Source organism: Aythya marila, assembly GCF_965140915.1.
Source record: "Aythya marila genome assembly, chromosome: 2".
Lineage (NCBI taxonomy): Eukaryota > Metazoa > Chordata > Aves > Anseriformes > Anatidae > Aythya > Aythya marila.
The window spans coordinates 9832599-9859784 of NC_139043.1; the positions used below are offsets into that span (position 1 = coordinate 9832599).

Here is a 27186-nt window from a genome sequence, read left to right on the forward strand (position 1 = left end):
GTTGCAGATAGATTTCTTCAAAGTTATTTCCATTAAAGGATTATTCTGTTTATATATCAAAATAAAATATTTCCTGCTTCCACTTTATACAGTAATCCATTGTTTCACATTCTCTGGGGAGGCCTTGGCACCTATGAACAATAAAGACTGAGGAGCCCTAACTCAGCTAACTGCTGATTCTCTGCACACTGTGGAGCTGAAAAACACATTTACAGAGCTATAAGTGCATTTACCCTGCAAAGCAGATGGCATTTGCCATTCTTACTGGGTCCCTTGCTAATATATCTTGTTGCTTTTTTTAGGCGTTGAGATATCTTTCATGAAAAATATCCATAAAAATTCAAAAGGTAAGAGGATTTTGGCAGTAGGAAATAGGAAGAACTGGAAAAGTCCTTGCACTGAATGATCTAAAAGTTGCAAAGTGGGACCCCTCGCTCCCCTTGACTTGTAGCTGCAGGACAAAGGGAGAAAAAGCTCATCTCTGGCAAGCCTTTTCTACTGCTGAAGTTCAACAAGCTACTGTGTCTCCAGAGAGAGAAAAATTCAGGCAAATAAATATTACAGATACATGTCTTTATTTTTGAGGAAAACATAAATTGGGTCAGCTCTCCAGTTTCAGTGTGACCCACAGTGACACAAAACATGAGCAATTCTGATCAAGTCCAATCATCTGCCCTAGTGCTGTAGCTGCATGATGCTGATCTTCCCGTGTAAACCTAGCCTAGCTTCGCCTTCATCAAATCTTGATTTTATGGTTTAACTACTTCCCTTAAGTAAACAACCCCACTGCCTGCCTGACCCTCCTATTAGGCTTGCCCTGATATCCAAGCTAAATGCATCCTTTCGACTCTAACCCATATTTTCTTCCTAATTGTATCATCTGTGTCCATTAAGAACAATTTTTCCCCATCCCATATTTCAAAGCACAATATGCAGACTCCCCTGAATCACTGATTTTTGTTTGTTCAGTTTAGACTAAACAAATTAACTATTTTTATTCTCTCTGTGTGGTTTGTACTCTCAAGACACTACAGTGTTTCTTTTACCCTTCACTGAACCCTCACCACCTAAGAAATAACATATGCTGCTAGATCACTAACATATGTATGAGTTCATTCAGGGTTAAATAGGATTGGCTGAATTATGGACGCTGAACACAAGAGTGATCTTGTCCAACCTCATCCTTTTCTAAAGTTTATTCACAGACAGAAGAAAAAATTCTTTCTTGCAATTTTGCAGAAAATTACATATCTAGAATAAGTGGTACCCATATGCAATTTTCTCTCCTTTAAATTTGATATTGTGATTTTTAAAAAGATTTTCATAATAATATAATCAAAAATAAATTTCCTCAATTTAAAGTAGTAGGATTTGTTTGGAAATATCAAGTGCATATTTCCATCTATATAGGATTTTTTTTTTTATTTCCATAGAAATATACTGCCTCAGAACCTTACCACAGGAATTTGTATTTATTTTCAGGTTGGACAATTAGAGTACTTTTAGATTACTAGAGTACTTCTCTAATAATCTACTTCTAGTAGATTACTAGGGTACTTTTTTTTTCTCAGGCATTTCAGTTAACTATGAAATGAAACCCAAGTTTATTTTGTACTAGTTAGGCAAAAGTGGGACAGTAGAAACTGTGACATATAATTTTCTGCCTTGGCAGCTCCCCTTCCAAAACACGCTTGTGTATCAGTGTTTAATACAAGATTTAATTTACTCTTTGGGGGGAAAAGACTGGGCAAGGGAAGAAGTATTTACTCAGGGTGACACACTGGTATGGAGTCTGGTTTTCAAACCTGTCCTGCTTTTGCTCAGTTTTATAGCTGACCTGACCAAGGCTGAAGAAGGTCAGTAATGTAGCTGGAGTCAAATTAGCTCTTTGGGTTTTACCTGACTTCATTCCATCTTCTGTTAGGTGAGGTGGCTTAAAAGAACTCAAAGAGTATCTGAGAAAACTGTACTTCCAAAAATAAATCCCGAAAAAGAGAAAGAAGTTGAAAAACTATGACCCAAATGTATGGAATCATGGAGAGAACCTTCCTTCTCAGAAATACCCCTTGTAAATCTTCAGAATTGCATAAATACAATAGGGAAGTTTCCAAAAGCATGGCAATGCTACCAACTGGAAAGGGTGCTTACATGAGGTCAGTACTACTAATAAGTTGCAGAAATCAAATATAGAAAGCAAAATAACACCTGACTTATTATCTTCACCATCACCTAGCTTCTTCTCAGCCAATTTCAATGTAGTCTACAAAGACAGCAAATAATTAAAGGAGGAGGAAAATAAGGCACAAAACCCAGGGGACTGCTCCCCAGCTCTCCCAGCAGGATGCTAAGAGTGACAGAGAGACAGAAGCAAACAGCAAGTCCCAACCACTAGACTCTGTCCTGGGCTGCTAACATACAGTCAGATCTTCATGTGTCAATCTTCTACACTGATACCAATTGCAAGTCATGCTTGGAAGTAACCCAAGTTTTCCAACGCAGACTCCATTAATAGAAGGTATTTGTATCATTTCAAACATAAAAGAGATACAGCTTAGAAGAAATCCTGATAAGGATAACTAAAATCAGGCTAGTCTCAAAATTCAGGTCCCTCTCCATTCAAACGGTAATGAAAAAAAAACGTTCCGTATTGCTAATATTCTGTTGCATTCTCAGCTTAGATACCTCCACACAATAACGACACACAAGAAAAAGAAGCTGATCAGAAATTCAGCAGTTTTCTTCAGTTGTCCAAGCTGAGTTAACCATAAATTAATAGCACAAAAGGACAAAGCGTGACTTATCTTTTTTAAAGCAAGCACAAAAATAATTTGTATGTCTGAGATAAAAGAATATTCCCCAGAGAGAAAAATAAACAATATAATGAGAAAGAAATGGAAATAAAAATCCTCTTAGTTTTAATTATACAAGGCTAAGCTTACCAGTGAAGCTCAGGAACACTTTTGATGTGTGAACAGACAGCTTCTGTTCCCTTAAAAGTTAACTCTTGTCATAAGCTGAGCAGGCATCTCACATTCTGACAATATTGTATGTGCCGTGAAGAAAAAACACCTTACCAAGATCATGTGGCCGGTGGAGATGTCCATGTTGGACTGGACAGGCTCCTCGCACCAGGACGAGGTGCTGCTGCGGGCCGAGGGGCTGGGAATGGGCCCATCGCTAAATTGTGAAGAAACACTATTGATTCGAGAGGCGTGCAGCGGCTCCGGGCGATCAGATGTCTTCACTGCCATGCGCTGACGGCATAGCTCCTAGAGAGAGAAAGGAAGAAACAACCTACGGTTAAGAGTAATTACAGGATACACTCTACTGAAGACATATGATTTACAATATGTTTCCAGGGCTGGAAGTGTTTTCCCCCTCACCGCAGTGATTTTTGGGAGGCTGTCTGTTCTGTTCTGTACATCTACAAAGATTAAATTCTCAATGAAATTACTACATGCTGGCTCTCCTAACCTTTCAAAAGTTTAATTACAACTGTGTGCCCATTGCCTTTCATGATAACAAAAAATAATATTCTGGAGCTTGACATTCCCAACAGATCTCCCTTTTTCCCCTACCACCGCCCTGCGATCAGTGCAGCCACTTTTGAACTGTGCAACCTACTGAAGTTAATGGGGTTGCACAGGAGTAATCGAGAGCACTGCTTGGCCCGGAATATGCAAACTCAGCAAGCTCAAGGCAACTGAATTGATGTGCCTTACTCTATAAATTCCAGTTGATAGATGCATCATTTCTCTTCATTAAAATAGCAAACTCACAACGCTTCCTCCCTGATGTGGGGCAGAGAGGATGAAGAATGACATTAATGAAGAATAAAAACAGAAATCTGTCATTGTATTGTTTAAGCAGCTTTGGCAAAGAAAGAAAATTCAAGCTATCACACACTCTAATGCAAGCCATGTAAAAACACCAAAATGGATTGCACCGTGAATATATATTTTCACTTGTGCCCGTGCATAGAATTCACTTAAAAATACAGAATTATAGTTAGGTAACACAAAATCCTACTGGCAAAAGCAACTCCCTACAGTACAAAATTCTGACTAATGGGATAAACAGACCCACAGTTATGCTGCGATTGTTATAATGCTCTTAGAATCACTTATGTGTGGTAAAATCTCAGAGACTATAATAAAATTATCATTTTTAACATATGTCTATTGTCCATGAGAGACACTTGGCTGCCTGTGTTGCACAGCAAGAGCGGCTAGTCCATGGGATCTGGACATATTGCACACGCGGTGTGGCTGCACATTTGTCTCGGATTACTCATTCTGCACAGACGAGTCCTAAGAGCGCAGCCTCTTGCCTCAGGCTAACAAAATAATACAGTCTGAAGAATTCATACTGTTGAAATGCTGGAGCCTTTGTTTTTGTATTCACTGATAATACAGTTACAGCCCAAGTGCCATCAGTAGGATGATCTAAAAAACTCCATATATCAACTGCTATAAAATCTTTTTTTCATATGGGAGTTAGAAACGTAACTTTAGGAGTATTTTTTTTTTGACCTTGAAAACTTTAGGACACTGAAGAGGGATCCTAATTCATTCAGTAGCAAGCATTGAGACTCCTCTTGCCTCAATGTGGCAATGATTAAAGACCCATCCAAACATTTTCCATTTGTCTGCCTTTTACCAGAACATCTGTTTGATTTGCCATTAGAGGTGCTTATGTAGAAGTTTTCTGTATTTACAAAATGTAGGTTTTTTTCCTCACTTCCACTTGAATGCTTTCTGTCACTTGGTACCTTAGTTTCTTAGTTATGTACTGACTTTATCTATTTAAGGCCAAGTATTAGAAAACACAAACAGCAACAACAAACCTTGAATATCAGTGTTAAATAGGTCAGTTAAACTATCAGCATAAAATATGATTAATACAATGATTTTTTTTTTTTAATTTATTTTTTAATATAGGGCCAAGGAAAAAAAAATTCTCCTTTTTTTATGAAGGATCACACACGTCATCAGAAAAGACAGCAATAGAACAAAATGGCTATTGCTAACCTTGGAATGACCTTGCGGTAGTGTAATTTCAAATCCCTACTTTTAGCAGATTTGGGGAAAAGCATAACAGTACGGAAACTTTTTAGACAGAAAAATAAATCTGTAGAAAACCAAAAAGCTATTCAGATGTTCAGATACCAGCCATTCTCACAGGGAATAGTTTACTGGACTAGACAAAACTACAAAAAGTAAAAGGTATAAAAATATGTACTCTATCACACAACTGCTGTAAGGATGTGTCTTCTGGCTAGCATGCCATGTGGCGTAAATATGAATTTGTCTTATTCTAATAGACATCCTGCCACTTGACTCACCCCAACTCTCTACTAACAATAGCATTTATACTCAGACAGGATCTTTGTTTTTAAGTTGATCTGTTCCTGCTGCTCATATCCTGCCCCAAGTCATAATCCTCTGCTTTTACAAGTGGTTGCTGTGGAAAGGATTACAGACCTCTGCTAACAAAAAAGAATCAGAAACAAGTGAACTTGAAGAAATTAATATTAGGAAATGTAAGCAGTAAAAGAAGTAATATTATAACCAACTGGTTCTAGATCAGATTAACCTCCAACTAAAAATGCTTTGGACAAATTATTTAATATGCTACTGAGAAAATTTGTTTTCAAGCCAGAGTTTAACATTAATGGTCCTCATGAAGGATGGAAAGGTTGAGAAGCATGACAAATTTTAAGTTTAAAGAAAAACGTAACTTTATTAACGTATTTGTTTCCTGACATATATACAACCAGAACAATTATTCCCAGAACTGTTGTAACTGTCAAATACCTTAAACAAAGCAAGCACGTCACTGTACACCGCCAGAAAAATGTTTAATGTAAACAGGAAGGTCAAATCAGAGTTGCAGCAAAAACACCACTGAGTTTCTTGATTGGTGTTTTAAATCACCAAGACAATGGTTTTTTCCCTGCCTGTAAACAGATTTTTTTGTTTAATTAATCTCTAGATTAGTCTAATGGCCCTTGGCAACTCTTCCTTCCCCCAGTCCCAGCCAGCCCAGGCTGAGGAACCTGCCTATACCCACATGCTAGGGACACCTACAGCTTTATCAAAGCCACCCCTCTACTAAGCCTGACCATCTTGCCCCCTCTTGGGGTTTTTCATGTAGCTCCATCTACACCACCATCTACAAAAGCTTCAACATGTTTTGTTTTGAGGGTCCAAATGGATTCATTCAGGACACATGGACTAGGTATGTCCAACTCAGGGCAGGTATGTATCTAAATGTGGGGTTTGGGTTTGTTTCATCCTTGTGTCGGGCTGCTCTGGCCCTCTCCTGGCTTTGGGACTAGTGGGGTTTCAACATGTGGGGTGTTTCTCTTCTGGTGCTCTCAAGAAGCACTATCCCTGAGCACTGAGGTGGGACCATTTCACAGGCACGCAAAGCCCCAAGTGGTTAAAACCCCCATTACTATCCCCCATACCTATTGTTATAGATAACAATTTGTACACCTCTCTGCATGCTCAGGTATGCTCTTCCCTTTCTCCAAAATCTTGACTCTCATAAGCGTTTAGCAAAACAGCCATCTACCAAACCACAATCAGAGTTCAGACTTGACTAAAACGTCAAAGCTGCATACTGCATGAATGACACAAACAGACGTATTTCTGTATCGTCTCAGCACTTGCACCATTAAAAATATTTTCTAAGAATGAATTCAGTTTACTGCTGCACTTCTATATTTAGCAGAGTGGCTGAGGCTATTTCTGCCATATAGCAACTCTGTAATGTCTAGCCTTTGTTTGTATATAGTTCGGGTGCCATTCTTCATTTAAAAACATCATTTACACCTAAAAAAGCAATCATAATGCATACAGTGAAATATGAAGAAATGATCCTCCTGACCCTTCAGGCTATGATCTAATGGATGGGTTGGACGTAAACATTTATTTAAAAGGTAATTTGAAGTTTATGACATTATTTCCCATCACATGGGAATTGCTATCATACTGAGGCACTTACTCTGTTTTTTATTTCCCAACATTTATTATCAAACTTATGTGGCGGTCACATGCAATATATAATGGAAAAGTAATATCGCTGTGTGACAAAAACTGCCATAACCAAGATAAATATTCTGTAAATAATGTCCAGTTAAATGAGTTCAAAGTACAGCACAATGATCATCTGTAGAGAGCTTTTTATTTGAAACATAATTGATAACCTTAAACAAACCATAAAGAGTATTCTCAGAAAAACCCTGGACCTCTTCCAACAAGGTTTTAAAGTGTTTCTAATACTTGGTTGTCCTCACAGAGATACAGAGAAGCAGAAAGCAGCAATTATTTCCTAAGGTACAAGAAATGGATTTTCAGATCCATACAGTCCACTTGTGAATGAACCACATCACAGCATAAATGTAGTTTATCCAAATTGAATGAAGGGCATCAATAGAGTTGTTGTGCCTAATGGACAACAACTCATGGACAGAGAGCCAGTCTTACCATGCTGCTTTGTTAGATGGGGTCTCTGAACCTGAAGAGAAGAATAAGAAACTCTCCTCTCGACCAAGGAGGCATTGTGCCTCTTCGGAAATGAACGCCACAGACACCTTACCATGTGGTTTACCAAAATATTTGTTTTTGGAGAGGAAACACTGTATAAACCCTGGTAGGGAGTAAGAGGATAGGAGAGTGTGACACTAAAACCAGCCTGGAGGATGGACAGTATTGAATCTTTTCCCCTTGTATTCAGTTTCTACAGGAGCAGAGTTTTGAACCCTGCCAGAGAAGACACCACAGGACCTCAGGAAAGGAGTCCCCACGCGTGAGAGTGGGCTGCTGTCGGGCCAGCACAGACTGGTGAAGGACTCACTCCTGCTGGCTGGGGACAAAGCCTCCCAGGAGTGGCTCTGCTGATGGTGCACAGAGCAAAAATGTCTCCCACACCAATAAAACCCTACACAACTGCACGACACAATCATTATCTCACCCAGGCAAAAGCATGATGTCCACCATCTGTTGCTACTATTTGTAAAAGTGGAATTTAAGGCAAAAAGCAGCCACCTCAAGGCAGATAGTCACAGGCAAAGGACCTACACTGGGCATCCCAGTTAAGGGACAGCCAACATGCACCTCGGTGTTATGTTCATTCCTTGTAAAGATGAGCCACTTCACCTCCAAGCTGCCTGGAGTTAGGATACTGCTGTTCATTAAAATACCCATTTCATGCAATAATCTTCAGGCAGCCCTAGTTCAGCCACCAACTGTGGCATGTGCATTGTTCGCATCCAGCTGGTACCAGGCGTACTATAAAATGAAAAATTTCAGTCCAAAGTAAATAAAAGTAGCTTCCTATCTAAAATACAGTTGTCCTTCCCCAGTCACAATCACCTCAGATTTGTTCAACAGGAACCTGGGATCTGAGGGAAATTCCAACGTTCTAGTTTATATATACATGTATAAATAAATAAATATATATATATACACACAATTTCATTACTATATATTCATGAGTCTTTTTTTTTTAAACCGAGTCCCAGACTTACGTAATTCCAAAAATAAAGTTAAAGAAATAGGCCTGACATTTCCAGTCTTTTCAAAATCTTTTGCTTGACAAATTCAAATGGGTATCACCTGACCTAGTCCAGAAACAAGAGTGGCACAATTATTTTCAGAATTTAAAAAATGTAAGAAAGAATAAACACTTCCATAGTACAATTATTAAGAAAATGCAGAGAAATTAAACCAAGAAAAATGTTGTTTATTAAAACTGGTAGATGAGCGTACACAAAGCCCTTTCAACTTGACCTGCCTTATGTTCTAGCAGAAACAAGTAATAAATGTACAGAAACCCTGTATTTAATTTACATGTGAAACAAAATTGTTTTGCAGAAGTTTTAAATTAAAAATGCTAAATATTAATTCTAAAAGATCCTAGGCTACACTTTTTAACAAAATAATGAAAACTAAGAATATACATAACCTCTTGTAAGCGAGGTGTGGAAAAAAAAGATCTTTAAGAATTCTATTCTTCTCGGTTTTAATACATTTAAGTGAATATTAATCTTTCATTTCCTTTACATTAAGGATGTATCATTCACTGGATGAAGTGAAGTCTGTACTGACAGCATGGAGTTAACCATTTTGCGATAGATGTAGTTATAATGCAGTGAGATTTAAAAAATGAAAAAACAAAGTAAGCTCATTTTTTTTAAACAAATGAATCTAGGACTACAAACATCATTATTCTCTAACCAAATTTGCTTAGTGTTACTACAGGGTGAAGCTAAAGTCATTTGGCTGCCTTTGTTTTGCTTTTGCATACTTAATATGCTTGCAGGTGTTATAAATTTAACTTTAACTTATTTACTGTGTTTGTAGCTTTGGGGATAATTACAGCTTTATTACCATTTATTTTTGAGTTATTGAAACATACTTTCAAGCTTTAGTTTCATTTTAACATGCTTTTTGTCCAGCCGTAAAAGAGCTATTTATATGTGTGGAATATTTACATGCATTTTCTATCAGTGCCAGAAAAGGCAACTACTGAGATCAGCTTGCCTTCAAGAAAGGAACAGAGGGACATAGTGGAAAAATGTTTGTAAGCCATATTTTGAGAGATCACACCTCTGCCACAGCATCAAACGTAGCATTCCATAGCCACACTCTGTTCATTTTGTATTTATGCAGACATGTATGTGATGGATCCCAGAGGGTGGGGAAAAAAATAATTAGACCACAGAATGTATATATTTAATTGTCAGTATAGATTTGGTCTGCAGTGCTCAATTTACTACCCATACTCTCGTACCACACCACTAACCATACATCTTGAGCCCCAGAGTAGGACTTTTGCTTTGTTTTGATTTTAAGAGGCCTAAAACGCAGGGCTGGTGTTTCTCTTTGAGAGAAGTGCAGTCAAGCACCCATTTTCCTAACAAAACCCCAATTTTGATTATGACTTCTGAAATTAAAAAGTTGTATTTTTTTTTTTATTTTTGTTAGCATTCTAAGTGTTTCCTGGTGGGAACTCATGCAATTATCATTCTCCTTTCATCAGAAAAAAAGAGAAAAGAAAAAGAAAGTAAAGGCCATGTGGGAGGGGAAAGGCAAAGAAAACATAGCTATCCCTCAGATGGAAAATGACTCTTCCTTCATTTCTGTATATTTACTTCCTCTTTTTAAATTCAATCATTTGCACTGCCTTATCCCACCGAATCAAACAAACAGCCATATTCCATCATGGTCTTACTCTATGAGGTCCAGCACACATGAACATCTCTGATTTGCACACAACCAGAGACACTGATTAAGTGATACAGTTTGAGGAAAATATTCTTATTTAAATTCTTTCAGTGACTCTCATCAATGGGGTGGACATCTAAACAGCCAGCTGGTTACTCAGTAAGGAGGATATGGCAGCACAGGTCAGACGATATTGCCCTAAAATATTGTTTTCTCTGCTTACCACACCAGGAAAGCGTAAGCTTCTTTGCAGACAATACTACTTGCCAGGGGATCAGGGCAATTTCACGACCATGTTTGGGTGACTATGCTGGGGATTTTCATCCTACACAACATTACAAGAGACCACTCTAAGTGGGCCTGTGAGAACAAGACAGTTCCACCTTTGGTTTCTGAAAGAGGGAAGAGTTTCATCAAACAGATGCCTGGCTTAACATGAGGGCAGTGTAAAGGACTTCACAGACAGAAGATAAAAAGGAAAAAAAAAAAAAAAGGAATATATTTTTTGGTGGTTTCAACCAAACCTGGTGCCTGAATTGCATTTCCCACCTTGCAAGTGTGGATGCATAAGGTATGTAAAAAGTAAATGATAAGTGGGAAGCAAGGAGAGGAAAGATATGTTAAGGAGTAACTAGGACGTTGAGAAATAAAGAGTTCAGCCCTCAGCTCTGCTAAGAAACTTGAATGTAGTGTCCAGATAGGAGCATCCCCACTGGTTCAGTCCTGTATCCATAGCAATCTGCAAAACTGGCCCTACAACCAGTACAACTGTCCCTTTATGTGTAAAACACACATAACCTTTTCTATGGTTTGTTCATATTTAACTAACTCCGATGCCTGCTGACGTGGCCCCAGCTGCTGCATAATATGAATTCGGACAGTAAATTCACCGCACAGTATGGTTCACAAATAAACAGTATTAACGACTGAATTAACCTGCAAGGCCATGCAGAACCACGTGCAAATTTCTCACGTATTTTGACTTTAGCTCACACCCCCGAAAGCTGGACCAGCCTCCAGCAGATGCCCCTGCTCTAAAAGAGAACCGCCACAAATGTTTCCTTTTCCACTCCCAGCGTTTATAGCTGCCTGGGGCCCAAAGCAGGCAAAAAACGCAGTCCCCAGCCAGCTGTAGTTTCTCAAGAAAAATATACATTAAGGCTGTGAAGTCCACTTTTTTATTGTCCTGCAGGACTGAAAATGGGAGACTATTTCTGGTAGAAGTGAGAATTCCCAGCTTGCCGGCAGAACTCAGCATCCACTTCTAGCTCAGAAAGAAACAAACATACAGCCACAACTTGATGTCTAAAAATGCTGTTTTACCCCATTCCAAGGGTTATTATTGCTTCTCCTAAAGTCTGTGTAACTGCATTCCTGGTAACAGAGGCACTAAAACCAAGCAGAGAAATACAAAAAGAAGCCCTAAAAGCTTCCAAAAAGCTCAAATCCTTTTTTTCATGGAAGGCGGCTATACACAGCAGACATGATGCTGGGATAAGGAAGTATTTATCAAAGATGGCCATCGGCGACATTTGTTTTTCATAACATCATCTATCATGACAGTTGAAGGTGCCAGTCATTACCCTCTCCTGACATGAAAACTAACGTCATTGCTTTCCACCCATTCTCCACTGAAAATAAAAGTGAAATCACGGTTTAGCTCTGCTAGGAATAACAAATGCAAATTTTGCGAACAAGGAAACAGCAGAGAAAAAGGAATATATAAAGTACAGTGTTGTTAGTAAGTTAAAGAGGTTATTAGGAGCTAAAAACTTGGTATTTTATTGAAACCCTCCTAAATTCTAAAAAAAAAAATAATAAAAATGTATGAGTTCTATCATATCTCTGAGCACAGACATTCTTTCTATCAGACACAGCAAAAGCCTTCAAGGATTAAAAATGTTGGTCAATATTTCTACACATCCACTTTATTACATTACAGGAGATACTGGAAAAAGTGAGAGGGATTTTGTACTCAGATCTTAGTACTGATGTTCAGAGATACAGGGAGACCTCCCATTCAGAAAAAGCAGCAATAGCACCAAGAGGTTTTATGCATTTAGCATCACTAAATCACTAGTCTTTGCCCTAGGTGTTATGCAGAATTGAGAGTAAGAGTTTTGCTTTTTCTTCAGCTCCTCATCTTATACACATCTTACTTTTCTACAGTGCCACTTTGTTACTGTTTTATAAGAAATAACCTGTCTTTTCAGTCTCTCTTTGTATGAGTTTTCACTACCATTAATCATTCTTGTCACATTTTCCTCCCCCCCCCTCTATTTCTGCAGCGTTCCTTCTGAGATGGAGTGACCAGCACCTACAGAAGCCTCAATCATTGATTTTCACTTAATTAACTTCTAAGGTCTTCGAACAAACAAACAAAATTATTAGTCAACAATGCTTAGAGAGCCACTGGGTTGACCCAGACCTTCAAAAACAAGCTCAAATTTGGAACAGGTTGGTAGGCAACCCTTCTATGTATTTTAATTCCATACACAAGAGCTTTCCAGTGAGGTTAATTAGGAATTGCAGCTCTTTATTTCACTCTAGTGGGTGACAGTATATGGACTTTACACACTCCCATTCCCATTTTACTACATATATTATTTCCCCAGAGTATAGGAGAGATGCTATATGACATAATTTCACTATATCACATGAACTGACATTTGTAAATTGCTCTTGATCCCAAAACTTCATTCAGCTTCATCACATCATTCCTCCTACCCTTTGTGGAGAGCCAGCCACTGGCACCTTCTGCTATGTTCCACTGCAATGAAACCTCCCCCAGCAGATCCCCCCTTTTCACTCAGAATCAGGCATTTTCCCTTCACAGTGAGCCAGGATGAAGTCCAGCTGAGAAGCTGGAAAAAGGCAAAATCCAAGTTTTGGCTCCCCATGCTGTCAAAAAAGCAGTGGCATACTGATTTTTTCCTTTTCATCTTTCCCTCGCTCTTCTATCCATAGTTAGTAGAAAAGATCTATATTTCTCTGATGTGAATATTCTCCCTGATACATTTTGGAAGATTAGTAGGATGTTCAAACCAGCCTAGTAGAAAATAGGTAGGGTTGGTAGTTATGGCTCTGCTGCTGCCCACTTCAAACCAAGTATTTCAGCTGTTATCAGACAGCCTGACCAAGGAAGAGCCTTCGTGCCTCCATGAAATGAATAAATCTCCAAGTTAGGTGACATTCAATGCTTAACCAGCCAAGGTAAGCATGCAAACCCAATACTGAAAGTGAGTTTTATCATGGTAATGATGAGCTTGTCCATGCTTTGCAGGATAAGAGCAGCCACTTCTGAGATCTACATGTTGCTGCACACAGTTCTGCAAAGCAGCAGCACTCTGATGTAGAATGAAAAAGCAGGAATCATCAGGAAGCCTGGAACTAAGTTAGCTAGGTATGAACACAGAAAAATAAAAACCACACAGAACATGAATAGGATTTTATCCATCTGAAATATTAAAAATTTAACAAACTATTTCCCTGATCAAAATCTCTGCTTGTTCAAAATGCTGGCATCCCAAGCAAACATCAATAAAACATCACTGATATGTCCTGCAGAAAATCTAGAAACTGGACAGGAAGGCTTAGAGAAAACCTAATGCATTTTCCCCTTTGGTCAAGCCACCTACACTAAATTTGATTTTCTCTGATTCAAAAGCTGTTCCTTCCCATCCTCCCCCTCCCCCCCAAAGTTAATTTTATTTCTTTGAAAGATTTCACTTCTAAACACACTCCTTTACAGCCTCTCTTCTTTAATCTTGGCTTGGTTATTTTCTAAAAATGCAGGTGATGAACACAAGCTCTACATGTTGCAAGCTGAGAACCTGAACTGGATTACGCATAACTGCAGAAATACCCAAGCAGTTGCATTCACTGCTGCTGTGAGAGTTTAGGACCTGTAATAGCAAATATCACAGCACAAAGAAGTCAGATGAATTGTGTCCGTCCCTTAAACTAGAAAGAATTTAGAGCTCTGTTGTGCCTGTAAATGTATGGAAAACATCTGGGGTAAGAGGTCCTTATCCCCTGAGCTTTGCCCCTGCTGATAGGAACAAGATGAGGCCTCCTGTCCAGCCGGCACAGACCACATCCTCCTTCTACCTCCAGCTCCTGGCAGCTCTGCACAAAGCCCACCCGTGGGTGCCTCTGCTCCCACACATCCCATGAGGTCACCACCTCACCCGGTCTCTTTGGGAAGACTGGGGCAATTGTGCAGCACAACCCCAGCAGAGCTCCAGCCTACTCTACCCAAACTCCTTCTCGTATGGTTTACATCGCAAGAAAACCAACAAAAATGTCACAGCCCACCCAGAATATTTGGCTTTGCAACATTCACTTCCCTCCAAGAGCTGCACAAGCAGGCTACAGGCCAAGAGGGAAGCTGAGGATTCAAACCCTACTTCTGCCCCTCTGTCCCATCCAGCAGCAAAGTCTGCATGGCTTACCAGGGAAAAAACTCAGGTGGCCATGGTCAGCTTCAAATCCTTCATGAAGGCTGAGTACAAACACACGGAGCAGAGAGGACAAAAGATTCCCCACTTCCCTGTGTGAGATCGATGTGCAGAATGAACAGAAGCAGTAAGAAGAACACCTTTTTTTGCACCCTCAGGCTTCAGAGAACACACTGCAACCTGTTCCTGCTCCCAGGCAGGGAGATGCTACAAGACCTGACAGATATCACCTGCAACAGTTGCTTATGTAGGCAAAATTAACCTCTGCTTTCTTCCAGGGAACGCGACCCCAATACAAGATTTATTCTGCAAAATAAAAACCTTCCCAGTTAAAAACTTTTAAGAACATTTTTTTTTTCCTCCCCATCCCCCCCTCATTTTTTTTTCCTTCCAGCATAGCACTTGAAGGGAATAATAGGAAGGGCTCAGAAAGCCAGATCACAGCACTAGCTGCTGAGTGTTGAGAGAGTACACAATAGACAAATGTGTCAAATATGAAACACAGTAACATAGCTGCTCAAAATAAATAAATAAATAAATAAATCTGAAAACAGAAAAAAGGGGCAGGGATATGTTGGAAAGAGAGGCCTGATTATCCTCTGCATAACATCAGGAAAAATGCCACTGAAGACACTACAGTCATTCCAGAAAGAAATCAGGACACTTGAAATGATGTACTGCCTGGGACTACAGATCAAATACTCTCCAGCCCATTAGGCAAGGCTGTGGTTATCTTTGGCTTCTCTCAAAGGTCCAGGCCCTGGGACATAATCGATTTATGGGAGGGAGACGATCCATTGTGCAAACCAAGCCCCGCGGCATGGCCAGGAGCAGCGCAGGGGCTCTGCAGCAGGGGCTGGATGCTCGGGGCTCATGGCTGGTAAAGCAGTAATAAAATTCACCCTCTAAACAGCCTGGGCACAGCCAAACTATTCAGAAGACTGCCCAGAGAATGGATATATGTCTTTTTCTTGGCCTATGCTAACTGTGTGCAAGAGATTGTTTGGGAAAAAGCTGGGCGGCTTGGCCTGAAGCCATGCCAGGACTGTTTGAGCAATTTACTGGTTTAATTTACCAGGCGAGATGCAGCCTGCCAGGCCAGAGCACCTCCAGCACATTTTCTAAGAAAGACCTGCTTGGGTAAGGACTCTGAATTTCCCAGTAATTAAAAATGAGTCACTAACTTCATTTCCCCTCTGACTATTCGTTTTTCTTTGCACTTTTCTACATCCAAAATACCCCAAAATGATACCGTGAGATGCATGGAGCCTTTCTTCTCTTGCTCCACAATACACCAACCCCTTTTTTTTTCCTTTAGACAGGGAAAAATGAAGCAAGTGTGGCAAGGGAAGAGGCCGACCATCACCTGCTCTCTGCTATTTCATGCTCTCTCTGTGCAAACCAACAGCTGACTGCTTGATAAAGATGGATTGCATCCTTCAAACCTAAACCCACATGGCACCTCCTCACCCATGCTCTTCCAGGAGTTGTGTGTGTACCCATTTGCCTTTCAAAAAAAACCCTCTCCCTCTACCTGCCCTCTCTAAGGAAAAGAGCATTTCACCAAGAAGTATTGCTGCACTGCCCCTGCTGCAGCACCTGGCTGGGACAAGCCCCGTTCTCTGGCACGCAGTCACTGACAAAAGTTGTATTCCTCAATATATTCTTCAGTTATATTCTTCTTCTTGGAAGACAGCTATTTGTAATGAGCACAAGAAATATCTTCTACCCATAGGAAGGGGTTCCTTGCAGCTCCCTGCTGCTGGGAGCTTAAAATCATAAAAAAGTTAATAAGTAGGTTGGATCTGCATGCATACACCTCTCGTTTTGCCTCATTGTGCTTTGGCTGTCCACCGTCTGACACCAACAAAATATTTTAATAAAAGGTAAACTCTCTTCTTGCCACCTTTAAACACTTCCCAGCTCTTTCTTTCGTATTGCTACGTATACTTCTGTGCAAACTGTTTGGAAGATTCTAAAAACTGTCTCACCTTAAAGTTCAGTGCTTTATGTAACAACATTACATACAGTGCATTTGCAGGTTACTGGGAATTTATTTTAAGACCAAATTCTAATTAACATTCACAGTAAACAGCCTTAAATGGACAAAGACAACTCTTCTGAAACATATACCACCCATGTTTTATAGCAAACAATTAGTCATTTTACACAGTCACATGAGATAACTTTTTTTCTCTTTTAATAAGGACAGGAAAGGATTAAAAATGCGTTATGTCCCTTGTTTTCCCTGAAGACAACACAAACAAGCCCTTTGCAGCATTGAGCCTTAAGGCAAAATTTTCATCTATCCAAAATCCTTACTAAATGTATTCCTTACTGACATGTTTACTAAATACTCATGTAGTGAATGCTTCAATCCTCAGTGATGCTGAAGTGTAGTGAAGGTCCTTGAAAAGGAAGCAGTCTTACATAGATGCGAAGCACTGCTTTAGGGCACTGATCATTCCCTGTTTGCCAGCTTACTTTGCTCTCGGTCCTGATGTTAATTTGAATATTACCGAGAACTTGAGAAATAGCAGCTCATTTTTCCTTTTTTTTTCATTTCACTTAGTTCACAAAATTCAATTTTCCAAGGACTTGATAAATAATATTGCTCTAATGTTAAGATCTAATACGATAATAACATATTTGCTTATGAAAGTCAGTCTAGAGTCTAAAACCTGAAGCCATATTAGATGCAATGTATTATCTGTATTTAAATACACCAAATAGGCATGATGGCTAAGCAGATTCTTTCTGATGGAGCCTTTAAAAATATTTGCAGCAAAATCCCTATTGTAACTGTTGTGAATACTGTTTTCTTAAAGTCTCTGTCTAACCAAAAATACCAGCAGGATCAAATCTTTAAAAGCACAGAGTTTTTAGTGGCTTTGAATCCAAAAGGATCATGTAATTAATAAGTATGAATTTGACAAAGGAGTATATAATTTATATATAACATAATACATGTAATAATATGGAATTTAACATATAATTTACAATTATATGCCTGCCAAATCAAGTTATTTGAACAAGTTTTAAAACAGCGGATGATGTAACCCAGCTGCATTGATGGTGCACGGCTCATGTAACCTTGAATACCTCAGGCAGCTGCAGAAGGACTTCATTGTAAACTGTTTGGTCTTTGCCCCCTTGCTTTCTAAAGGAAGTTCTTTTGGCTGAGATCAAGGAAAATTAAAAAGCACATTATTGACATAAAATATTAACAGGGAGGCTCGCTGAAGCTAGCTTCAACGCATTTCAACTTTTGCCTTTAAATTCCATTATGGCCAACATTTTGTAGAGCATTAGCAGTGATGCAGAAGATTATGCTCACAGGAAAGTTCTGCAGCTCGACGTATAAAATATGCTGATGATTTAACATCTTGCACAACCCAGCACTCTCCACACAGGGGTCAAAAGCCAGGGTTCAGCTGGACTCACAAATACATCACCCTGAATCCAACGGAGCATCTCTAAATAGCAGCAGCCGCTAATATACACTCATTACGTTAATAAATTGCTCGCTAATGGGAGCGGTGACAAGTAAGATGTGCACTTAGTGGCCCTGCTCACAGCCTGCCCCCCATGTCTGAATGCCCGTTTTTCTCTGGGTGATGTTCGAAAGGCTTCAAAGTGCGGGAGGAAAAATCTGCTCGGCGCTGTGAAATAAATCAAAGGGGCTCTGCTGAAAATTCCTAAAACGCTTCTGCCCTAATCTCCTGGACCAGAGAGGGGACTTGCAGCATACTAAACTTGCTTTTCAGAGAAGATCAAAGCGACACGAGCAACAATTAACAACACAAGCGTAGGTGTGCGCATGTGCACAGGCGCAGAGAGGGTGGCTCGAACCTCTTTTTAGTCATCCACGAACGCTGATGCTGACTTATCTAATCGTTACACATGTGATTTGAAAGGACAGGAGACGTGTTTAAAAGGTACACAAAAAGTGTCCGCCTTTGTGTAAGCTGTGTTTCATGCACATGTAGTGTTTTACGAGATACACTGCTGCCATTCATTCTGAAAAGCTCCTTAGCCACAGTCTAATTAAACCAGGCTATAATTTGCCGTTTGCTTAGTGATTCAAAGATAAATGAAGTTGCAGTTGTGTATCTATCCTTCCTAATGTTATTCTTCAAATAGGGTTAGTCTCGCAGACCTTATTTTAACGCTTTCTAAGCCAGCTGCTTGCCTCAGGAAACCTCCAAAGAAACCTCCAGACCTCAACTCAACCACCTCCATCAGTCTTGGTCCACCTGCCTGGTTAGCGAAGGCACCCCTGGAGTTTTATTTGCCCGCTTCAACTTCTAAGTGGTGTTGGCCATTCTGCCTAAACCCAGTCTGCCTCTACAACAAAAACCCTTGTGCTGGTATGTAGGTGCTCTCGCACAAGACGCACTTGGGCAGTGATGTGGAGTGACACTGGACATCCCCACGGAGCAGGCGCGGGGTCCCTGGTGCAGGAGCTGGCAGGGAACTGGTGCAGAGCAGCAGCTTGGGCTGGCTCCCAGATCTCGCCAGCAGCATCTTAGGAGACTTAGCAGCCAACCTGCTATTTCCCTGAAATACGATTTGTCTGTTTTCCCCTTTTTAATCTGGTATTTCACTGTGTAAACTGCAAGGAAAAAAAAAAAAAAAAAACACACCACAAAATGAAACAAACAAACAAAACGCAACCAACCAAAAAAAAGAAACCACCAGCCAAATAGCTGTGGGAAAAACCTCCTCCAAGTTCACAGGGTGAGGAAGAAATGAGTAAAACCCCGAGTGAACTCTCCTGGCTGAACTGGGTTAGGATGAAAAATGTCTCGGCTAAATCTTAAAAATTTAGGTCAGTCGTGTTTAAGTGAAGATATAAACCACTGACATTTTGAGAAGCACATGAACCAATGTGATGTTTCAGTGCTCTCTCTGAATCACACTGGGCCACTAGGCCCTTTTATACTGACCAATTCTGCACCCCCCCTTCAAATTAAAAAAAATAAATCTGAATTGTCACTTAAGCTGTAACCAGCAACATACTGTGAGTATCATGCTTTAAAGTCTAGCGGCAGCAGCTGCTGAAATATTTCATATTTTTAAAATATACCGAGTTAACTGAGTAGATACTTGTGAAGCCTTTAACTGATACAGAAGAGAACCAAGTAGGTGCAATTTTCAAAGCTATCTGCTTTTTTCTTTCCCCCTATGAATACGGGTCACATTATAGCCCTATGAATATCAGAGAAGATGAGGAAAAGGATAATTGATGCTTTTCTGAGACCTAATTGATGTTATCCAAAACATGCACCACACCAGATACCCATTACATTTAAATCACAGCTCAGCACACGGTGATGTTGACTGTGTGAACAGGGCTCAGTCCTAATTTCTCTTCAAATCCACGTGAATAGTTTATTATATACAAAATGAGGCCTGGTGATTCATTTTGATAAAACGCTACTTAGCAGCATCAGAACTGCTCAAGTATTTTGTCTGCCTGTACTGGGGCCTCCCACTGCTGCCATTGAAACAAATGGCAAAATTCCCATCTACTTCCACGGGAGGAGAGCCAGGCCCTTGGAAACCTTTGTATTTAAGGAAAAACATTTTTCCTCCTCCTCATGACCACAGTTCTCCTGAAAAACCAATGGAAATGTTTAAGAAGTCAGGTGGTTAGGACTGGGCCCAAAGGTCAGGAACAAAGAATATTAAAGCAGTCCTGCCATGGGAACACTGAGCATCCTCAAAACATCGCCTGTTTTGGTTTTCAAACAGAAAATTACTCTCTCAGATCTAAGGAGGGAGATTTTAAAATATATATAAATCCGGGAAGAAGAAATGAAGCACACATTTCATTTAGTGTCTGGATTACAGATTCTTATTAAACAAACCAGAGCTCATTATAAAATCAATATCAACTTAACCACTATACTCCCCAGAGAAACGGCAAAAAAGGTCACTCCAAGAAATTCAAACAATTTTCCTGCTGGAAGGGCACGATTTTAATTACAGATACTATTAATTAGAGCTGTCACTAGGAAGATTGTCCTGTTAATTATCACAAATTCAGTTTCAAGTGTGATTTTGGAACCTGGAGGGCTTTTTTTTTTGAAATTAAGAATTCTTGTATTTATGTTTAATGAAAAAAAAAGACTACCTATTACTTGTGTGGTTTGAATAAGTCAACAGCATGTTCCCTATTAAAAACAAAATTATTTATAGCCAAGGTCTCCTCGGCCAACAAAACTAACCTGACAAACTGCTGGTTTATTCACACTTTGTCCTGTAGGACACTCCATTTTTCCCCTGGAAACGCCTTTGATCTACCTCTCTTTTGCTTTGGAAGTCATTAAATTGAAAGATTTAAAGGAGATTTGTAGATGAAAGTAGATTTGAAGATTTAAAGTAATCTAAAGATTTTTATTTTTATTTTTATTTTTTTTTTACAGTAAGCATTCCATTTAAACTGAAAAGCAAAGCCATTCCTGAGAATGCTAATTGTTACGGAAACATTTGTATTTACCATTCATTACTAAAACCTCCCTGAACTATGGAGAGGCACTGAACATGCCCAATTTTGACCCAGGAGAGGTCCAGAGAGACACAAACTTTGCAAGGAAATAGGAGTTTCCTCCCGTATGACTCCCTGCTGCCGATTTGAATCCATCTGAGCCCCGGAATACCGAAAGGCCATAAGGTCTGATGCTGAGCAGGGCAAGAAGGTAAAACAAAACTTGACGGAAAAGTGCCATTAGCGGGACCCTATCGGTGCAGAGCAGACACGGATACTCCAGCAACGATGTTTACACATTCTCAAATTCTTTTTCTAGCCACTCTCCAAATATTTTGGGAAAGCAGACCAGGGCTGCATGGCACAGGACCACAACACATGCACCACCTCACCACTGCACACACCAGACCTGTACCGGTACCTAAAGCAAACTTCAGGAAGCTGCAGCCTCTCTCTCCACCCCATACTTTTGAAAGTGAAAGAGAAACCCTGAGGTTCCTGATTTATTTCAGCAAACCTCAGCGCAGCGCTCCCGCACTACCGGGGACACAGCTGCTACCATTGTTCTCCTGGAAACGGCCCCGCTTTACCTCCCCATCTATCAGCATTAGGTTTCATTTTATCTGAATAATGGCAGAAGGTGGCAACAGATCGGGTCAAAGGCTCTTTTCATATCAGACCCTGAAGAAGTCGATTACTCAAAAAGAGAGACATCTTCAGATAACCGTGCAATCCATTCCTCATAAACGGTAAAGATTTTTCGTTATTAATAGTGGCAGGGGTGACAGATTATGGATATTAATGTTATTTTTTTCAGAGAATTCCAGTGGCGAGGGATTTTTTTTCTTTTTTTTTTTTTTTTTCCCCCCTTTTAATGTTTCTAATTAGCCACAAATTTACAGCAACCACCAGAATAGCCGAGATTAATCCCCGGCAGTAAGAAGCCGGTCCGGTGAATCTATGAGGATATTCATGGGAGAAAGGGGGGGGGGGCGTGGAAAACAAAACAAGCCCGACCGAGAGAGGGGTCCGGGGAGGAGGAGGAGAAGGAGGAAGAGAAGAAAGGCTGCTGCTTACCTGATAAGCAGCGGTGGCGTCGGAGCCGGCGTCTGCCCCCAGGGCCGAGAGCTTCTCCTTGAGGCGGTGGTGGGCGCGGTGCCGGAGGCAGTAGACGACCCCCGACGCCGCCAGGACCCCGGCGATGCAAGCGAGGGAGAGGAGGGTGAGGAGGAAGAACTTGGCGGACTCTGCCTCTTCCCCGCGCTGTGGGAGCGGCGGGACGTGGCTCTTCTGCAGGGGAGGAGAGAGAGGCAGCGCCTGAGTGGCGAGGAGGGCGGGGGGGGACCCGTCGGGGGAAGCCCCCGGCAGCGCCAACTTTCCGCCGGGGATGGAGCCGAGGGGACGGGCAGGGACAGCATCGCTCGTCCTTCCCCCCTCTTGTCCCCTCCCGTCCCCTCCCGCGGTATTTAAGCAGCGACAAGCGACTAGGCGGGGGGGGGGCGCATTGGATGCGCGCAAAGCCCGCAGCCCCAGGTCCCCCCCCCACCAGCCCCACAGAGAGGGGGCAACGAAGGAAAATCAGATTTTTTTTTTTTTTTTTTTCCTACAGTGAAAAATAAAACACGAAAACACACACAATAAAAATAGTAGGTGGCGGTCCTTCCTTTTGTCTGGTGTAGAAGGAAAGGATTGAAAAAAAAGCCCGATAGTTCCAAACTCCTCCGGATTACTATTATTTTTTTTGCAGCAATAGGAGAGGATCCTTCTCGTGCATTTCACTTGTCTCCATGCGCTAAAAAGTTGTACGATAATTTCCCCTCATTAGCTTCATTATAAGCTATATTAGCAACAATTAAAAACGCAACATGAAAATGAAAAGACCAGGCGCGCAAATTGCAGCAAGACTCATTTGGCCCGCGTTCCCCCTCTCACAATTACCGGGGAAATGAATTGAAAAGCACGCCCCTGCCTCAGTCCTGGTTGCTACAAGATGAGAACAATTAGCAAACTCCTTTCCACCACCTCATTTCGCGTGGTAACAAAATGGATTTTTCCCCATGAATGCCTAGCCGGCCTATTCATTATCTCTCCTCTATTAGTAATTTTCTGCTCCGCATTCAGCTAGCCAGCTCTTAATTTCCTCCTGTCTTGCAGTGTACACAGTGGCTCTTATGTCAGGCCCGGTCCATTTTTATCTTGTAATCATAAAGGCCACCAAAGCAATTATCGCCGGTCTTGACTGTAAAAGCTTGTCATTAATTAGCCTCCTTGCCTTCAGTGCCGCGGATTAGCCGGGGCTGAGGCTGAGTTAATGGCAATGCGGGGTTCACGCAGCCCTCCCGGCTTTTCCTCGCTGCCCGAGCCCAGCGCAGGAGGGCGGCCGCCTTCGGCAGCCCCCGGGCGGCGGGGGGCGGGAGCGGGGCTCGACGGGGCGAGGCGAGGCTTTGCGCAGCCCCCCCCCAAAGCCCGGATCCACCGCCTCCCCGCCCCCCTCCCCACCCGGTAACGGCCCCTCCTCCAAATCCCAACAGCCTCCAGGAGGATGGGGCTGCCCCCCCCGGCTCTTCCCCATCCTCTGTCGTCCCCGTCCCGCGGGGCTCCAGGGTATCGGGGCACCTCCTTGTGTGTCCCCCCCCTTTCTACTATGACCGGCACCTGCCCCGGCTCCCCGGCCCCGGGTGGGGGAAAAGGGGGCTCGCAAACAGCCGGGGCGGGGGGGCATCACCGACGGCAGCAGCCGCCGCTTTCGGCCCCGGGGGCCCGGGGAGGTGAAGGGCCGCCGCGCTTTGCCATTAGCATTTCGGTGAAAGGCCGCCGTCCCCTCGGGGCCAGGGGTCGCGATCTGCATCTCAATAGGCAGCCCCCGCAAAAAAAAAAAAAAAAGAAAAAAGTGCCGGAGACCCCCCCGCCCCATCGACGGCTGCGCCCCGGGACGTTAATCCGCCTCGGCGCTGTGTTTGGCCTCCCATCAGCGAGGCGGGGGGATGCTGACCCCCAGGCCGGGCCCCCCGCGGTGTCCACGACCCCTTCAGACCCCCCCTTTACCCTCCCCTACGCCCCCAGCCCCGGGGGCGCGCCCCACCTCCCCCCCTCCGGGCCGCTCCATCCCCGCTCCCCGGAGCAGGGACGGTGAGGAAGAGGCTGGGGGACACCGCTCGCGGCTCCCCCCTTCCTCTGCTCCCCCCACGGCGATTTTTAACGATTCTCCTTCCCCCGTCGCCGTGTGAGAAAGAGCCTCGCAAACGCCAAGGGGTGGAAAGGGCTGCACGAGGGAAACAATGCGAAGGACGGGAGCAAAGTGCTGTCAAGCGCCCTGGGTAAACACAGGGGAGAGAAAGAGCGTGCTTCGCCTTCTCCTGCCGTAGTTATAGTGACCCGGGATGCTGCTCGCCAGCTCGGCCACGCACTTTTTCCCCGCAGAGCCGGGCTGCGGGAAGAGGCTGGCCCCGGGACAAAGGCGCTGGTGGAGACCCGCACGGCCCCAGAGCCCCGCTGGGAGCCAGAAACTGGGGAAAGAGCTCGAATCCTGTCCATGGGGGGAGGCTGCAGGGGGGTCTTTAGCCTCGTTCACACAACGTCGGGAGGCATTTTCCACGGGGAGCCCACGTAGCCGTGTCCCTAGTGCCGGGCATCGGGCTGCCGAGGCAGGCAAAGGCTTGCAAAAATAAAAATTAATAATAATACTATATAAAAAAAAAATAAATCACGTTTGGGGGATTGGGGCAGCAGCCCCCGCATCACCGCCCCGTCGGGGGCTCGGCCGCGGGGCTCCCTGCCCTGCTTCCCGCTGCCGTCGGGGCGCGGAGGTTCCCCCTCTCCCCTCCCTGCTGCCGAGGGTCGGTGTTTAGGGTCACACACACACATACACGGGGATCGGGGCAGCCCTGCTCCCCGATCCCGCTCCGCCGTCGGGTCCCGCTTCGGCACCGGGCGTGGGGCTGCAGCGACGCCCGGCCCCCCCCCCGCGATGGGTCCCGGCAGGAGAAACGGCCCCCACTGCTCCCAGGTCAGCCCGATAAACCCGCTGCCCCCTCACCCAGCTTGTGTCCGACCAAGCATCAAAGTCTGAAAGGGGTAAAAACGAACCGAGGCGGCTCGCTGCAAGCTCCCTCCCTCCGTCCCTCCCTCCCCCTCCCAGGCAGGAGCAGAGATTTCCCCACCTCGCCTGAACCTCGGGTTTCTCCCTGCAATAAGGCCCCAGCCTGAAACGGAGCCCAGGGTTAATTAGAGGCGTCCTGTCAGACTTGACTCGAAATTGAAAGAAAAATGTTTAAATATTTATGAATTTGACATTTACAGTCGGATGTCTTTTAAGGCAGAACACCTCTCCCTGCACTCGTCCAGGCTGCCATGGTGTGTGTGCCTGGGGTGGAAGGGGAACAATAGCTGTTGCATAACAAGAAAAACAAATCACCTTTTTTTTCTTCCCCCTAAGGCTTAACAAATAAATAGACCACATAAATTACACGTAATTAAATATTAAACCCAGCTCCATGTAGCTATGCGTTTTCTCAACTTTATGTAACAGCATATATTGACATCCCCCTGAAAGATTGCCTTTTTGGAAAAATGGGTAGCACCACAGAGTCCCAGGGAAGGGAAAACAGCTAATTCCTAATCGGGTGGCTTAGGAAGTGACTCTGAATACGCAGGCTTTGGAGATTCAGCCAGGCTTTGCTTCCTTTCAAACAGCCCGGTCCACACTGAAATGCTCGAAGGCAAAGCTTCACCCTGCCTCAGCCCAACATCACACCTACCACTTCCACCCAACAGTGCTTGCTTGAGCTACACCGCTCCTCTGAGGTTGTTCTGTTGTTGCTGTTGTTCAAGAGGGGAAAAAAAATGCATGGGATCTGATCTCACGGAGGCTTTCCCGGTCCCTTGACAGAACGCGCTTGATGCACACCAAAAAGTGCATCAGTAAATAGAAGCAGCCGTGCCGCTGGAGCCACAAATCACTGCTCTAATCAAAGAGCAGCGTCCCGATCCGCGGTGTCATCCCGTGATGCAGCACAACAGCCGACATTTCAAACAAATTCCAGGCAAATGTCAGTAAATATTTAATGCACGCTTTCATGTAAATAAGTTCTCACACCTATGTTGGAAAGTGTGGAGGAAACACACTTTGTAAGAGCTCCCGTGCAGTGATGTGGAAGCTCACCTTCCAGATGCCTCAGCAGAATTACACTTCGTTATCTCCTCTAGGTCACAGGGCCTGATTCTGGTCCTTGCCAAAACAAAACTCTAACTGAAGTTGAGGTTTTATTCCCCTTTGTAAATTTAAAAGGGTATTTCTGAGTCAAAGCCCATCTTGCCAGTTACTGCGCCCAACCTTTCTTTCAGTTAGTAAAGGAAAAATCACTACAATTCATTTAGAAATAACCCGATGGTATATTTTTAGGATTTTTTGCATAGCTTGATTTTTACATTGATATTAGACAGTTTAGTTTCTGAGCAATAATAAAAAAAATGGATTTCTTAGTAAACATGGGCAAAAAGAGGAACTTCAGAATATGATTTGTTTCAAAATATTAGAACGTTAAAAAACTCGAGAGGTGCTATTTTTAATTTGGAATTCACTATAGAATCTAATAAATGAGAGAAGTGAGGCGGAAATAATCATGTATTAATTCTGTGCATTACAAAATCTTTTCAGAAGCTATTATCAGAGCAAGAGGCATTGTGGTTTGGATTCAGGGTGGGAGAAATCCTTTGTGCAACTGAAAGCTATTGTTCCTCTGTGCAGATGAAATTGTACTTGCAAATCTGCCATTCAAGGAGGGAAAAAAGTGCCTAGGCAGAAGAAAAGAATTCTACAAGAAAATCGTTTTTCTTGAAAATAAACTTCAGTAAAATAAGTTTTAGTTCACCATTTTTTTTTTTTTCTAAAAGGACCTTTGCCAAGTCTCGGCCACTGGTATTAGAAGGATGTGTGTGTTATTTCCTTAATACAGAAAACATGAAGAAAGGGATGTGTGTGGGTGTGTATGCATGTACA

General features: G+C 42.6%; 1 protein-coding gene across 1 annotated transcript in view; it reads right to left on the reverse strand.

Annotated features, from left to right (window-relative positions):
* Positions 1-27186, reverse strand: part of PTPRN2 (protein tyrosine phosphatase receptor type N2) — a 654334-nt gene that overhangs the window by 82924 nt on the left and 544224 nt on the right. Inside the window, exons 13-14 of the mRNA XM_082755144.1 lie at positions 22266-22478; positions 3075-3269 (exon numbers count right to left, since the gene is read on the reverse strand). Of these exons, the coding sequence (XP_082611270.1) occupies positions 3075-3269; positions 22266-22478 (408 nt within the window). The remainder of the gene's footprint in view (positions 1-3074; positions 3270-22265; positions 22479-27186) is intronic.